The following is a 12,756-nucleotide window of genomic DNA, read 5'->3' as shown; positions in this document are numbered from 1 at the left end:
CGCTTATAATCGCTTATAAATGGTTCAAAAAAGCGCCTACGAATCGCTTATCCAGCCAACCGCTTATCCACCCGTTTTTGGCGCCAATCCTACTGGAAAACCGCTTTCAAATCGCTCAGCGACGCTAGTAAGCGCTTAAAAGCGCTTATAAGCGCTTTTAAATTCAAAAAAGCGCTTTTTTGAATTATGACATCAATTATAGTCGATTATAAGCGATTTTTTTTGAACTGTTTATAATCGTAAAAAAAGCGATTGTAAACGGTTTTATTTAAAAAAACGCCGAAAAAGCGCTCAATAAGCGATTATCGGCGACGATCATAAAATATCGTTTATGGAAACTTGCCGATTTTTGATTGTTTTTCCAAAAGTTTGATTTTTGATATGATTTAGAAACGTTACAGCTCCTAACTTTATGGTCAGTTGAGATTTTTACACATTATATTCTAAGCCACGTTACTACGTTATTACGAAAATACAAAACTTGATGAGCATGACAAAACTTAACAATATTGTTCTATTCTCTTTCTGTAGGGCACCCTAATCTAAAAGAAACAGAGCTGTAATCACAATCTAACCTGAATTATAGTACACCGTTACCATGACAACTAAATGATAACACACTGTCACTCAGGTGTACCTGCAATTCCTCCTCTTCTCTGACCTAGATGAGGAAGATCACATAAAGCTTCTCTCATCCAGCCAGGATGAGTTGGAGGACGCTCTAGCATACATCCGACAACTGGTATTTGTTATATTCATTATACTTTAACCGTTATATAATACACAACAAAGTTAGTATATAATATTACACCTTATTATACTTTGAATGCAATTATAATACATTGTATTTGTTATAATGTAATTATAATACACTTTTACTGCAATAGAATCCTTACTGTATAATATATTAGTTCATAAAAGTTCTCATTCTAACCAATTTTAACCCTTTGCCAGAGGAATGACTGGAGACTGAGGTATGATGGGGTGAGAGCGGAAGAAGAACTACTCGAACAATATGAACTGCTCAAGAAGGCCATGTTTATTAAGGTATGTGGAGTATTTCAGCAGAAATACTGATATTATTATGGTGCTAACTATAATTATTAAATCTAAGATTATTGATATTGTCAAATTATCTGTATAATAGAATGGAAAATGCTTCATTTTCGAGGAAAATTGGTTGAACTTTTCAAGATATTTATGATCAGCAAAATGACAATCAAATCTCAAAAACAAATATAATTTATAATTTGCAAAACCATAGTCCAAAACCTGATTTTCGAGATATGAATAAGGACTCCATATTCATATCACAAAAATCAGGATTCAAAAGTGAAAACCGTGAAAGTCAAAGTGAAACTGAATGTACATGTCCAAAGGTGAATTAACTCATTTATGTTTGATGATCAGTATTTGTAAGCGTAGACACCGTCCCACTGAGGATCGTAGGGCTCCATCCAGAACTTTCTGAACAGATGCACCAGCTCAGGTCGCTCCAGTTTTCCACTTTTGTCTGTGTCAGCCTTCTCGAAGAAGGTGTAAGCAGCCTCCTGGGGCACATCGAAAGCTTTCATCATGGTTTTCAGTTCATCAACATCAACGGTACCATCACCATCATCATCCAGGACATCGTAGTAAGCGTTGGACAAGAGACCAATCATGGAGGCTTCACCACGTCGTTCCCTTTCTCTTTCAGCCTCAGCAAAGACTCTGTTAGACTCAACCCAGTTCTCCCTGAGAAGTCCGTTTACTGGATCCACTCCTTTGTTGGTGAAGAAGGTGTAGCAAGCAGCCCTCATCTTCTCGACCTGTTCGTCAGTAGCGTTTACCAGCTGCCTCATTCTGTCGGGCCAGTACAGGATCTCGTCGATCTCCATTTTGCCGTCACAGTCCAGATCGAAGGTGTCGAACCTCTTGTAGAGTCGGGAGACCATCTTGGGGTGGAGATCCTCTACGTTGAACTGCCAGTCGTTACCCACGCTCCTCAGGTATTTGTAACTCTCGTTGTTGGTCTCGTCGAGTCCTGGCATCTTGGTGCACTTAGCTAGAATAGTGGACTGTTTAGTAATCATCTCAATGGTATTTTTTCGAATTGATATTTGAAAAATGTTATGAATAATGAGGAGAAAGATTTTAAAGAAGAATGATCAAATTTTATCTGTTGCATGTAATTTGAATCATAGACGAAAAAATGAAAAACCGAATCTTTATATCACTGTATCATTGTATCACTGAAAACTGAAATTACAAAGAATATCTGACTGTTAAGCCGAGAAGCTCAATGTAAAGGCTATGGTGGGTAAATATCGGAGAATAGATTAGTCTATTGGGTCCATGAATCTGTTTAGTATTTGTAAGCGTAGACACCGTCCCACTGAGGATCGTAGGGCTCCATCCAGAACTTTCTGAACAGATGCACCAGCTCAGGTCGCTCCAGTTTTCCACTTTTGTCTGTGTCAGCCTTCTCGAAGAAGGTGTAAGCAGCCTCCTGGGGCACATCGAAAGCTTTCATCATGGTTTTCAGTTCATCAACATCAACGGTACCATCACCATCATCATCCAGGACATCGTAGTAAGCGTTGGACAAGAGACCAATCATGGAGTCTTCACCACGTCGTTCCCTTTCTCTTTCAGCCTCAGCAAAGACTCTGTTAGACTCAACCCAGTTCTCCCTGAGAAGTCCGTTTACTGGATCCACTCCTTTGTTGGTGAAGAAGGTGTAGCAAGCAGCCCTCATCTTCTCGACCTGTTCGTCAGTAGCGTTTACCAGCTGCCTCATTCTGTCGGGCCAGTACAGGATCTCGTCGATCTTCATTTTGCCGTCACAGTCCAGATCGAAGGTGTCGAACCTCTTGTAGAGTCGGGAGACCATCTTGGGGTGGAGATCCTCTACGTTGAACTGCCAGTCGTTACCCACGCTCCTCAGGTATTTGTAACTCTCGTTGTTGGTCTCGTCGAGTCCTGGCATCTTGGTGCACTTAGCTAGAATAGTGGATTGTTTAGTAATCATCTCCATGGTATTTTTTCGAATTGATATTTGAAAAATGGTATGAATAATGCTCAGGAGAAAGATTTTAAAGAAGAATGTACAAATTTTATCTGTTGCATGTAATTTGATTCATAGACGAAAAAATGAAAAACCGAATCTTTATATCACTGTATCATTGTATCACTGTAAAACTGAAATTACAAAGAATATCTGACTGTTAAGCCGAGAAGCTCAATGTAAAGGCTATGGAGGGTAAATATCGGAGAATATATTAGTCTATTGAGTCCATGAATCTGTTTAATATTTGTAAGCGTAGACACCGTCCCACTGAGGATCGTAGGGCTCCATCCAGAACTTTCTGAACAGATGCACCAGCTCAGGTCGCTCCAGTTTTCCACTCTTGTCTGTGTCAGCCTTCTCGAAGAAGGTGTAAGCAGCCTCCTGGGGCACATCGAAAGCTTTCATCATGGTTTTCAGTTCATCAACATCAACGGTACCATCACCATCATCATCCAGGACATCGTAGTAAGCGTTGGACAAGAGACCAATCATGGAGTCTTCACCACGTCGTTCCCTTTCTCTTTCAGCCTCAGCAAAGACTCTGTTAGACTCAACCCAGTTCTCCCTGAGAAGTCCGTTTACTGGATCCACTCCTTTGTTGGTGAAGAAGGTGTAGCAAGCAGCCCTCATCTTCTCGACCTGTTCGTCAGTAGCGTTTACCAGCTGCCTCATTCTGTCGGGCCAGTACAGGATCTCGTCGATCTCCATTTTGCCGTCACAGTCCAGATCGAAGGTGTCGAACCTCTTGTAGAGTCGGGAGACCATCTTGGGGTGGAGATCCTCTACGTTGAACTGCCAGTCGTTACCCACGCTCCTCAGGTATTTGTAACTCTCGTTGTTGGTCTCGTCGAGTCCTGGCATCTTGGTGCACTTAGCTAGAATAGTGGATTGTTTAGTAATCATCTCCATGGTATTTTTTCGAATTGATATTTGAAAAATGTTATGAATAATGCTCAGGAGAAAGATTTTAAAGAAGAATGTACAAATTTTATCTGTTGCATGTAATTTGATTCATAGACGAAAAAATGAAAAACCGAATCTTTATATCACTGTATCATTGTATCACTGTAAAACTGAAATTACAAAGAATATCTGACTGTTAAGCCGAGAAGCTCAATGTAAAGGCTATGGTGGGTAAATATCGGAGAATATATTAGTCTATTGGGTCCATGAATCTGTTTAGTATTTGTAAGCGTAGACACCGTCCCACTGAGGATCGTAGGGCTCCATCCAGAACTTTCTGAACAGATGCACCAGCTCAGGTCGCTCCAGTTTTCCACTCTTGTCTGTGTCAGCCTTCTCGAAGAAGGTGTAAGCAGCCTCCTGGGGCACATCGAAAGCTTTCATCATGGTTTTCAGTTCATCAACATCAACGGTACCATCACCATCATCATCCAGGACATCGTAGTAAGCGTTGGACAAGAGACCAATCATGGAGTCTTCACCACGTCGTTCCCTTTCTCTTTCAGCCTCAGCAAAGACTCTGTTAGACTCAACCCAGTTCTCCCTGAGAAGTCCGTTTACTGGATCCACTCCTTTGTTGGTGAAGAAGGTGTAGCAAGCAGCCCTCATCTTCTCGACCTGTTCGTCAGTAGCGTTTACCAGCTGCCTCATTCTGTCGGGCCAGTACAGGATCTCGTCGATCTCCATTTTGCCGTCACAGTCCAGATCGAAGGTGTCGAACCTCTTGTAGAGTCGGGAGACCATCTTGGGGTGGAGATCCTCTACGTTGAACTGCCAGTCGTTACTGACAGACTCACAGTTACTGACAGACTCACAGTTTGGATTTAGAAAAGGTCATTCCACCACTCATGCTCTACACAAATCTATAGACTCCGTTACAAAGACTCTAGCTGGCAATAAACATGTCTTAGGAATATTCATTGACTTAAGCAAAGCCTTCGACACCCTTGACCACAACATTCTTCTAAGCAAATTAAACTCCTATGGTATTAGGGGCACAGCACTTACCTTACTTAAAAGCTATTTGACTAACAGAAAGCAGTATGTTATGTATAACGATGTACCATCAGAAACATTGGATGTGAAATTTGGGGTACCACAGGGGTCAATTCTAGGGCCGTTACTCTTCCTACTGTATATGAACGATATAGTGAACTGTTTTTCTGACAGTGAGGTGAAATTTGTACTTTATGCTGATGACACTAATATCTTTATATCAGGACCATCTAGAGAAGCAACATACAAAAAAGCAAACTTAGTTCTTAAACATGTGTCGATTTACATGAAATGTAATCTACTCCATATCAATATGTCTAAATGTTGCTACATCCATTTTAAACCTGCCTCTGAATATGATGAGACCTGTGCAAGGACCAGACCATTTGCTAACCTGCTAGATGAGTCTAGGTCAATATTCATCGATGGTAAGGTTATTACTAAAGTCAAGGATACCAAATTCCTAGGTATTGTTATAGATAGTAAGTTAAACTGGGCTGCCCATATGCACTACATTCGTAAAAAACTTCGGTCCATGACTGGTGCAATCTGTAGAATTCGACACTCGATACCTGGTGAACTATATTTGAAAATATATAATGCTCTCTTTGAATCACATCTCAGTTATGGTATAAGTGTTTGGGGCGTTGTCCTTAAAGAACGATCAAATGACAGTCTTTTTATCACACAGAAGCACTGTGTAAGGATCCTTTTTGGTGATCTCGACTCATATTTAGATAAACAATCAACATGTGCACGTACTAGACCGTATGGTATGCAAAAATTAGACCATAAACACTTTGAAAAGGAGCATACAAAACCCATTTTTAATAGACTAAAAATTCTAACGGCTCAAAACTTGTACAAATATCACTGCATTTTAGAATTCTCTAAGATTATCAAGTACCACTGCCCCTACTCCCTTTATGAGGCCATCAACATTTCAAACCGTGCAACGAGTCTAACTGTTATTCTTCTAAATAAATCAAATACCTTTTTGTTTAATGCAGCCAAGCTTTGGAACACAGTTCATAAAAAAATTTTAACTTCAAGCAATTGCCTAGAAACTTCCATTAACTTGATAAAATTGAGAACCAAAGCACTATTAGTACAATCACAGGCAGCTGACTTAAAAGATACCTGGACTCCAACCAATTTTAAATTACAGTAATTAAATTGCACATGCAGCAGCACACACCTAATATTACTATCATGATTGAACTATAAGCTGATAAGCTTTCAGATCCATTTTTAACCACTTGATGTAATGTTTTTAATAATTAAATATTTTATTTTACAAATTTATATCAGATCGAACCTATATTTGATAATCGAACCTATATTCGATAATCAAACCTGTATTCGATAGTTAAATTTATGTGATAAATTGATATTGATATTATTATTGTTGAATGAAGTTAACTCCTGAGATAAATTTTATTAATTTTTAACAAAGGGACTTGGAGTATAAACGACCAAGTTCGCATAAATGCCTACCCAACCAAGAATTTAGGAGGCAAGGGTGGGTGCGTAAACTTTACGGTCTGCACTCTCCGATCCTGTATCACCCTGGATTCTTTTTGACGTATTTTTGTATTAGGTATATACCTTCTATCCATTCTCTTGCTACTCCAAGTCCCCTAAGATATCTGGTAAAAAGGTCCTGCTAGTTATATATAAAATATATTTATGTTTGCTTTAATTGATACTAAATAAAATTGTTGTTTTCTTGAAAATTGTTGTTTTCTTGTTACCCACGCTCCTCAGGTATTTGTAACTTTCGTTGTTGGTCTCGTCGAGTCCTGGCATCTTGGTGCACTTAGCTAGAATAGTGGATTGTTTAGTAATCATCTCCATGGTATTTTTTCGAATTGATATTTGAAAAATGTTATGAATAATGCTCAGGAGAAAGATTTTAAAGAAGAATGTACAAATTTTATCTGTTGCATGTAATTTGATTCATAGACGAAAAAATGAAAAACCGAATCTTTATATCACTGTATCATTGTATCACTGTAAAACTGAAATTACAAAGAATATCTGACTGTTAAGCCGAGAAGCTCAATGTAAAGGCTATGGAGGGTAAATATCGGAGAATATATTAGTCTATTGGGTCCATGAATCTGTTTAATATTTGTAAGCGTAGACACCGTCCCACTGAGGATCGTAGGGCTCCATCCAGAACTTTCTGAACAGATGCACCAGCTCAGGTCGCTCCAGTTTTCCACTTTTGTCTGTGTCAGCCTTCTCGAAGAAGGTGTAAGCAGCCTCCTGGGGCACATCGAAAGCTTTCATCATGGTTTTCAGTTCATCAACATCAACGGTACCATCACCATCATCATCCAGGACATCGTAGTAAGCGTTGGACAAGAGACCAATCATGGAGTCTTCACCACGTCGTTCCCTTTCTCTTTCAGCCTCAGCAAAGACTCTGTTAGACTCAACCCAGTTCTCCCTGAGAAGTCCGTTTACTGGATCCACTCCTTTGTTGGTGAAGAAGGTGTAGCAAGCAGCCCTCATCTTCTCGACCTGTTCGTCAGTAGCGTTTACCAGCTGCCTCATTCTGTCGGGCCAGTACAGGATCTCGTCGATCTCCATTTTGCCGTCACAGTCCAGATCGAAGGTGTCGAACCTCTTGTAGAGTCGGGAGACCATCTTGGGGTGGAGATCCTCTACGTTGAACTGCCAGTCGTTACCCACGCTCCTCAGGTATTTGTAACTCTCGTTGTTGGTCTCGTCGAGTCCTGGCATCTTGGTGCACTTAGCTAGAATAGTGGATTGTTTAGTAATCATCTCCATGGTATTTTTTCGAATTGATATTTGAAAAATGTGATGAATATTGAGGAGAAAGATTTTAAAGAAGAATGTACAAATTTTATCTGTTGCATGTGATTTGAATCATAGACGAAAAAATGAAAAACCGAATCTTTATATCACTGTATCATTGTATCACTGTAAAACTGAAATTACAAAGATTATCTGACTGTTAAGCCGAGAAGCTCAATGTAAAGGCTATGGAGGGTAAATATCGGAGAATAGATTAGTCAATTGGGTCCATGAATCTGTTTAGTATTTGTAAGCGTAGACACCGTCCCACTGAGGATCGTAGGGCTCCATCCAGAACTTTCTGAACAGATGCACCAGCTCAGGTCGCTCCAGTTTTCCACTCTTGTCTGTGTCAGCCTTCTCGAAGAAGGTGTAAGCAGCCTCCTGGGGCACATCGAATGCTTTCATCATGGTTTTCAGTTCATCAACATCAACGGTACCATCACCATCATCATCCAGGACATCGTAGTAAGCGTTGGACAAGAGACCAATCATGGAGGCTTCACCACGTCGTTCCCTTTCTCTTTCAGCCTCAGCAAAGACTCTGTTAGACTCAACCCAGTTCTCCCTGAGAAGTCCGTTTACTGGATCCACTCCTTTGTTGGTGAAGAAGGTGTAGCAAGCAGCCCTCATCTTCTCGACCTGTTCGTCAGTAGCGTTTACCAGCTGCCTCATTCTGTCGGGCCAGTACAGGATCTCGTCGATCTCCATTTTGCCGTCACAGTCCAGATCGAAGGTGTCGAACCTCTTGTAGAGTCGGGAGACCATCTTGGGGTGGAGATCCTCTACGTTGAACTGCCAGTCGTTACCCACGCTCCTCAGGTATTTGTAACTCTCGTTGTTGGTCTCGTCGAGTCCTGGCATCTTGGTGCACTTAGCTAGAATAGTGGATAGTTTAGTAATCATCTCAATAGTATTTTTTCGAATTGATATTTGAAAAATGTTATGAATATTGAGGAGAAAGATTTTAAAGAAGAATGTACAAATTTTATCTGTTGCATGTAATTTGAATCATAGACGAAAAAATGAAAAACCGAATCTTTATATCACTGTATCATTGTATCACTGTAAAACTGAAATTACAAAGAATATCTGACTGTTAAGCCGAGAAGCTCAATGTAAAGGCTATGGAGGGTAAATATCGGAGAATATATTAGTCTATTGGGTCCATGAATCTGTTTAGTATTTGTAAGCGTAGACACCGTCCCACTGAGGATCGTAGGGCTCCATCCAGAACTTTCTGAACAGATGCACCAGCTCAGGTCGCTCCAGTTTTCCACTTTTGTCTGTGTCAGCCTTCTCGAAGAAGGTGTAAGCAGCCTCCTGGGGCACATCGAAAGCTTTCATCATGGTTTTCAGTTCATCAACATCAACGGTACCATCACCATCATCATCCAGGACATCGTAGTAAGCGTTGGACAAGAGACCAATCATGGAGTCTTCACCACGTCGTTCCCTTTCTCTTTCAGCCTCAGCAAAGACTCTGTTAGACTCAACCCAGTTCTCCCTGAGAAGTCCGTTTACTGGATCCACTCCTTTGTTGGTGAAGAAGGTGTAGCAAGCAGCCCTCATCTTCTCGACCTGTTCGTCAGTAGCGTTTACCAGCTGCCTCATTCTGTCGGGCCAGTACAGGATCTCGTCGATCTCCATTTTGCCGTCACAGTCCAGATCGAAGGTGTCGAACCTCTTGTAGAGTCGGGAGACCATCTTGGGGTGGAGATCCTCTACGTTGAACTGCCAGTCGTTACCCACGCTCCTCAGGTATTTGTAACTTTCGTTGTTGGTCTCGTCGAGTCCTGGCATCTTGGTGCACTTAGCTAGAATAGTGGATTGATTAGTAATCATCTCAATGGTATTTTTTCGAATTGATATTTGAAAAATGTTATGAATAATGAGGAGAAAGATGTTAAAGAAGAATGATCAAATTTTATCTGTTGCATGTGATTTGAATCATAGACGAAAAAATGAAAAACCGAATCTTTATATATCACTGTATCATTGTATCACTGTAAAACTGAAATTACAAAGAATATCCGACTGTTAAGCCGAGAAGCTCAATGTAAAGGCTATGGAGGGTAAATATCGGAGAATAGATTAGTCGATTGGGTCCATGAATCTGTTCAGTATTTGTAAGCGTAGACACCGTCCCACTGAGGATCGTAGGGCTCCATCCAGAACTTTCTGAACAGATGCACCAGCTCAGGTCGCTCCAGTTTTCCACTCTTGTCTGTGTCAGCCTTCTCGAAGAAGGTGTAAGCAGCCTCCTGGGGCACATCGAATGCTTTCATCATGGTTTTCAGTTCATCAACATCAACGGTACCATCACCATCATCATCCAGGACATCGTAGTAAGCGTTGGACAAGAGACCAATCATGGAGGCTTCACCACGTCGTTCCCTTTCTCTTTCAGCCTCAGCAAAGACTCTGTTAGACTCAACCCAGTTCTCCCTGAGAAGTCCGTTTACTGGATCCACTCCTTTGTTGGTGAAGAAGGTGTAGCAAGCAGCCCTCATCTTCTCGACCTGTTCGTCAGTAGCGTTTACCAGCTGCCTCATTCTGTCGGGCCAGTACAGGATCTCGTCGATCTCCATTTTGCCGTCACAGTCCAGATCGAAGGTGTCGAACCTCTTGTAGAGTCGGGAGACCATCTTGGGGTGGAGATCCTCTACGTTGAACTGCCAGTCGTTACCCACGCTCCTCAGGTATTTGTAACTCTCGTTGTTGGTCTCGTCGAGTCCTGGCATCTTGGTGCACTTAGCTAGAATAGTGGATTGTTTAGTAATCATCTCAATAGTATTTTTTCGAATTGATATTTGAAAAATGTTATGAATAATGAGGAGAAAGATTTTAAAGAAGAATGATCAAATTTTATCTGTTGCATGTGATTTGAATCATAGACGAAAAAATGAAAAACCGAATCTTTATATCACTGTATCATTGTATCACTGTAAAACTGAAATTACAAAGAATATCTGACTGTTAAGCCGAGAAGCTCAATGTAAAGGCTATGGAGGGTAAATATCGGAGAATATATTAGTCTATTGGGTCCATGAATCTGTTTAGTATTTGTAAGCGTAGACACCGTCCCACTGAGGATCGTAGGGCTCCATCCAGAACTTTCTGAACAGATGCACCAGCTCAGGTCGCTCCAGTTTTCCACTCTTGTCTGTGTCAGCCTTCTCGAAGAAGGTGTAAGCAGCCTCCTGGGGCACATCGAAAGCTTTCATCATGGTTTTCAGTTCATCAACATCAACGGTACCATCACCATCATCATCCAGGACATCGTAGTAAGCGTTGGACAAGAGACCAATCATGGAGTCTTCACCACGTCGTTCCCTTTCTCTTTCAGCCTCAGCAAAGACTCTGTTAGACTCAACCCAGTTCTCCCTGAGAAGTCCGTTTACTGGATCCACTCCTTTGTTGGTGAAGAAGGTGTAGCAAGCAGCCCTCATCTTCTCGACCTGTTCGTCAGTAGCGTTTACCAGCTGCCTCATTCTGTCGGGCCAGTACAGGATCTCGTCGATCTCCATTTTGCCGTCACAGTCCAGATCGAAGGTGTCGAACCTCTTGTAGAGTCGGGAGACCATCTTGGGGTGGAGATCCTCTACGTTGAACTGCCAGTCGTTACCCACGCTCCTTAGGTATTTGTAACTCTCGTTGTTGGTCTCGTCGAGTCCTGGCATCTTGGTGCACTTAGCTAGAATAGTGGATTGATTAGTAATCATCTCAATGGTATTTTTTCGAATTGATATTTGAAAAATGTTATGAATAATGAGGAGAAAGATGTTAAAGAAGAATGATCAAATTTTATCTGTTGCATGTGATTTGAATCATAGACGAAAAAATGAAAAACCGAATCTTTATATCACTGTATCATTGTATCACTGTAAAACTGAAATTACAAAGAATATCCGACTGTTAAGCCGAGAAGCTCAATGTAAAGGCTATGGAGGGTAAATATCGGAGAATAGATTAGTCTATTGGGTCCATGAATCTGTTTAGTATTTGTAAGCGTAGACACCGTCCCACTGAGGATCGTAGGGCTCCATCCAGAACTTTCTGAACAGATGCACCAGCTCAGGTCGCTCCAGTTTTCCACTCTTGTCTGTGTCAGCCTTCTCGAAGAAGGTGTAAGCAGCCTCCTGGGGCACATCGAAAGCTTTCATCATGGTTTTTAGTTCATCAACATCAACGGTACCATCACCATCATCATCCAGGACATCGTAGTAAGCGTTGGACAAGAGACCAATCATGGAGGCTTCACCACGTCGTTCCCTTTCTCTTTCAGCCTCAGCAAAGACTCTGTTAGACTCAACCCAGTTCTCCCTGAGAAGTCCGTTTACTGGATCCACTCCTTTGTTGGTGAAGAAGGTGTAGCAAGCAGCCCTCATCTTCTCGACCTGTTCGTCAGTAGCGTTTACCAGCTGCCTCATTCTGTCGGGCCAGTACAGGATCTCGTCGATCTCCATTTTGCCGTCACAGTCCAGATCGAAGGTGTCGAACCTCTTGTAGAGTCGGGAGACCATCTTGGGATGGAGATCCTCTACGTTGAACTGCCAGTCGTTACCCACGCTCCTCAGGTATTTGTAACTTTCGTTGTTGGTCTCGTCGAGTCCTGGCATCTTGGTGCACTTAGCTAGAATAGTGGATTGATTAGTAATCATCTCAATGGTATTTTTTCGAATTGATATTTGAAAAATGTTATGAATAATGCAGGAGAAAGATGTTAAAGAAGAATGATCAAATTTTATCTGTTGCATGTGATTTGAATCATAGACGAAAAAATGAAAAACCGAATCTTTATATATTAATGTATCATTGTATCACTGTAAAACTGAAATTACAAAGAATATCCGACTGTTAAGCCGAGAAGCTCAATGTAAAGGCTATGGAGGGTAAATATCGGAGAATATATTAGTCTA

At 41.2% G+C, this 12,756-nt stretch overlaps 10 protein-coding genes across 10 annotated transcripts in view; 1 reads left to right on the top strand and 9 right to left on the bottom strand.

The window, feature by feature from the left end:
* Positions 1–12,756, top strand: part of LOC134825542 (uncharacterized) — a 71,351-nt gene that overhangs the window by 20,777 nt on the left and 37,818 nt on the right. Inside the window, exons 13-14 of the mRNA XM_063837774.1 lie at positions 632–742; positions 955–1,047. Coding sequence (XP_063693844.1) covers positions 632–742; positions 955–1,047 — 204 coding nt within the window. The remainder of the gene's footprint in view (positions 1–631; positions 743–954; positions 1,048–12,756) is intronic.
* LOC134825547 (calmodulin-4-like) lies at positions 1,397–2,087 on the bottom strand. Its single transcript, XM_063837779.1, has one exon. The coding sequence runs from the start codon at positions 2,070–2,072 to the stop codon at positions 1,407–1,409; it is 666 nt and encodes a 221-aa protein (XP_063693849.1). The 5' UTR covers positions 2,073–2,087; the 3' UTR covers positions 1,397–1,406.
* Positions 2,311–3,004, bottom strand: LOC134825548 (calmodulin-4-like). The gene has a single exon (XM_063837780.1). The coding sequence runs from the start codon at positions 2,966–2,968 to the stop codon at positions 2,345–2,347; it is 624 nt and encodes a 207-aa protein (XP_063693850.1). The 5' UTR covers positions 2,969–3,004; the 3' UTR covers positions 2,311–2,344.
* Positions 3,284–4,217, bottom strand: LOC134825546 (calmodulin-4-like). The gene has a single exon (XM_063837778.1). The coding sequence runs from the start codon at positions 3,956–3,958 to the stop codon at positions 3,287–3,289; it is 672 nt and encodes a 223-aa protein (XP_063693848.1). The 5' UTR covers positions 3,959–4,217; the 3' UTR covers positions 3,284–3,286.
* On the bottom strand, positions 7,133–7,822 carry LOC134824938 (calmodulin-4-like). The gene has a single exon (XM_063836952.1). It carries the CDS (start codon positions 7,805–7,807, stop codon positions 7,136–7,138), a length of 672 nt encoding a protein of 223 aa, XP_063693022.1. The 5' UTR covers positions 7,808–7,822; the 3' UTR covers positions 7,133–7,135.
* LOC134824933 (calmodulin-4-like) lies at positions 8,070–8,915 on the bottom strand. The gene has a single exon (XM_063836947.1). The coding sequence runs from the start codon at positions 8,738–8,740 to the stop codon at positions 8,075–8,077; it is 666 nt and encodes a 221-aa protein (XP_063693017.1). The 5' UTR covers positions 8,741–8,915; the 3' UTR covers positions 8,070–8,074.
* LOC134824937 (calmodulin-4-like) lies at positions 9,014–9,637 on the bottom strand. The gene has a single exon (XM_063836951.1). The coding sequence runs from the start codon at positions 9,635–9,637 to the stop codon at positions 9,014–9,016; it is 624 nt and encodes a 207-aa protein (XP_063693021.1).
* Positions 9,824–10,798, bottom strand: LOC134824932 (calmodulin-4-like). Its single transcript, XM_063836946.1, has one exon. The coding sequence runs from the start codon at positions 10,618–10,620 to the stop codon at positions 9,955–9,957; it is 666 nt and encodes a 221-aa protein (XP_063693016.1). The 5' UTR covers positions 10,621–10,798; the 3' UTR covers positions 9,824–9,954.
* Positions 10,889–11,532, bottom strand: LOC134824934 (calmodulin-4-like). The gene has a single exon (XM_063836948.1). The coding sequence runs from the start codon at positions 11,515–11,517 to the stop codon at positions 10,894–10,896; it is 624 nt and encodes a 207-aa protein (XP_063693018.1). The 5' UTR covers positions 11,518–11,532; the 3' UTR covers positions 10,889–10,893.
* On the bottom strand, positions 11,828–12,456 carry LOC134824935 (calmodulin-4-like). Its single transcript, XM_063836950.1, has one exon. It carries the CDS (start codon positions 12,454–12,456, stop codon positions 11,833–11,835), a length of 624 nt encoding a protein of 207 aa, XP_063693020.1. The 3' UTR covers positions 11,828–11,832.

This window comes from Bolinopsis microptera, chromosome 13, assembly GCF_026151205.1.
Source record: "Bolinopsis microptera isolate Bmic1 chromosome 13, MBARI_Bmic_1.0, whole genome shotgun sequence".
In the NCBI taxonomy this organism is placed as follows: Eukaryota; Metazoa; Ctenophora; class Tentaculata; order Lobata; family Bolinopsidae; genus Bolinopsis; species Bolinopsis microptera.
The sequence above is the reverse complement of the archived record's forward strand: the minus strand, read 5'-3'. Positions and strand labels throughout refer to the sequence as shown.

Excerpts from the sequence above, each read along its gene's own strand:
- LOC134824937 (XM_063836951.1), bottom strand. The coding sequence starts at position 9,637 with ATGCCAGGACTCGACGAGACCAACAACGAAAGTTACAAATACCTGAGG.
- LOC134824935 (XM_063836950.1), bottom strand. The coding sequence starts at position 12,456 with ATGCCAGGACTCGACGAGACCAACAACGAAAGTTACAAATACCTGAGG.
- LOC134824932 (XM_063836946.1), bottom strand. The coding sequence starts at position 10,620 with ATGATTACTAAACAATCCACTATTCTAGCTAAGTGCACCAAGATGCCA.
- LOC134824934 (XM_063836948.1), bottom strand. The coding sequence starts at position 11,517 with ATGCCAGGACTCGACGAGACCAACAACGAGAGTTACAAATACCTAAGG.
- LOC134825546 (XM_063837778.1), bottom strand. The coding sequence starts at position 3,958 with ATGGAGATGATTACTAAACAATCCACTATTCTAGCTAAGTGCACCAAG.
- LOC134824933 (XM_063836947.1), bottom strand. The coding sequence starts at position 8,740 with ATGATTACTAAACTATCCACTATTCTAGCTAAGTGCACCAAGATGCCA.
- LOC134824938 (XM_063836952.1), bottom strand. The coding sequence starts at position 7,807 with ATGGAGATGATTACTAAACAATCCACTATTCTAGCTAAGTGCACCAAG.
- LOC134825548 (XM_063837780.1), bottom strand. The coding sequence starts at position 2,968 with ATGCCAGGACTCGACGAGACCAACAACGAGAGTTACAAATACCTGAGG.
- LOC134825547 (XM_063837779.1), bottom strand. The coding sequence starts at position 2,072 with ATGATTACTAAACAGTCCACTATTCTAGCTAAGTGCACCAAGATGCCA.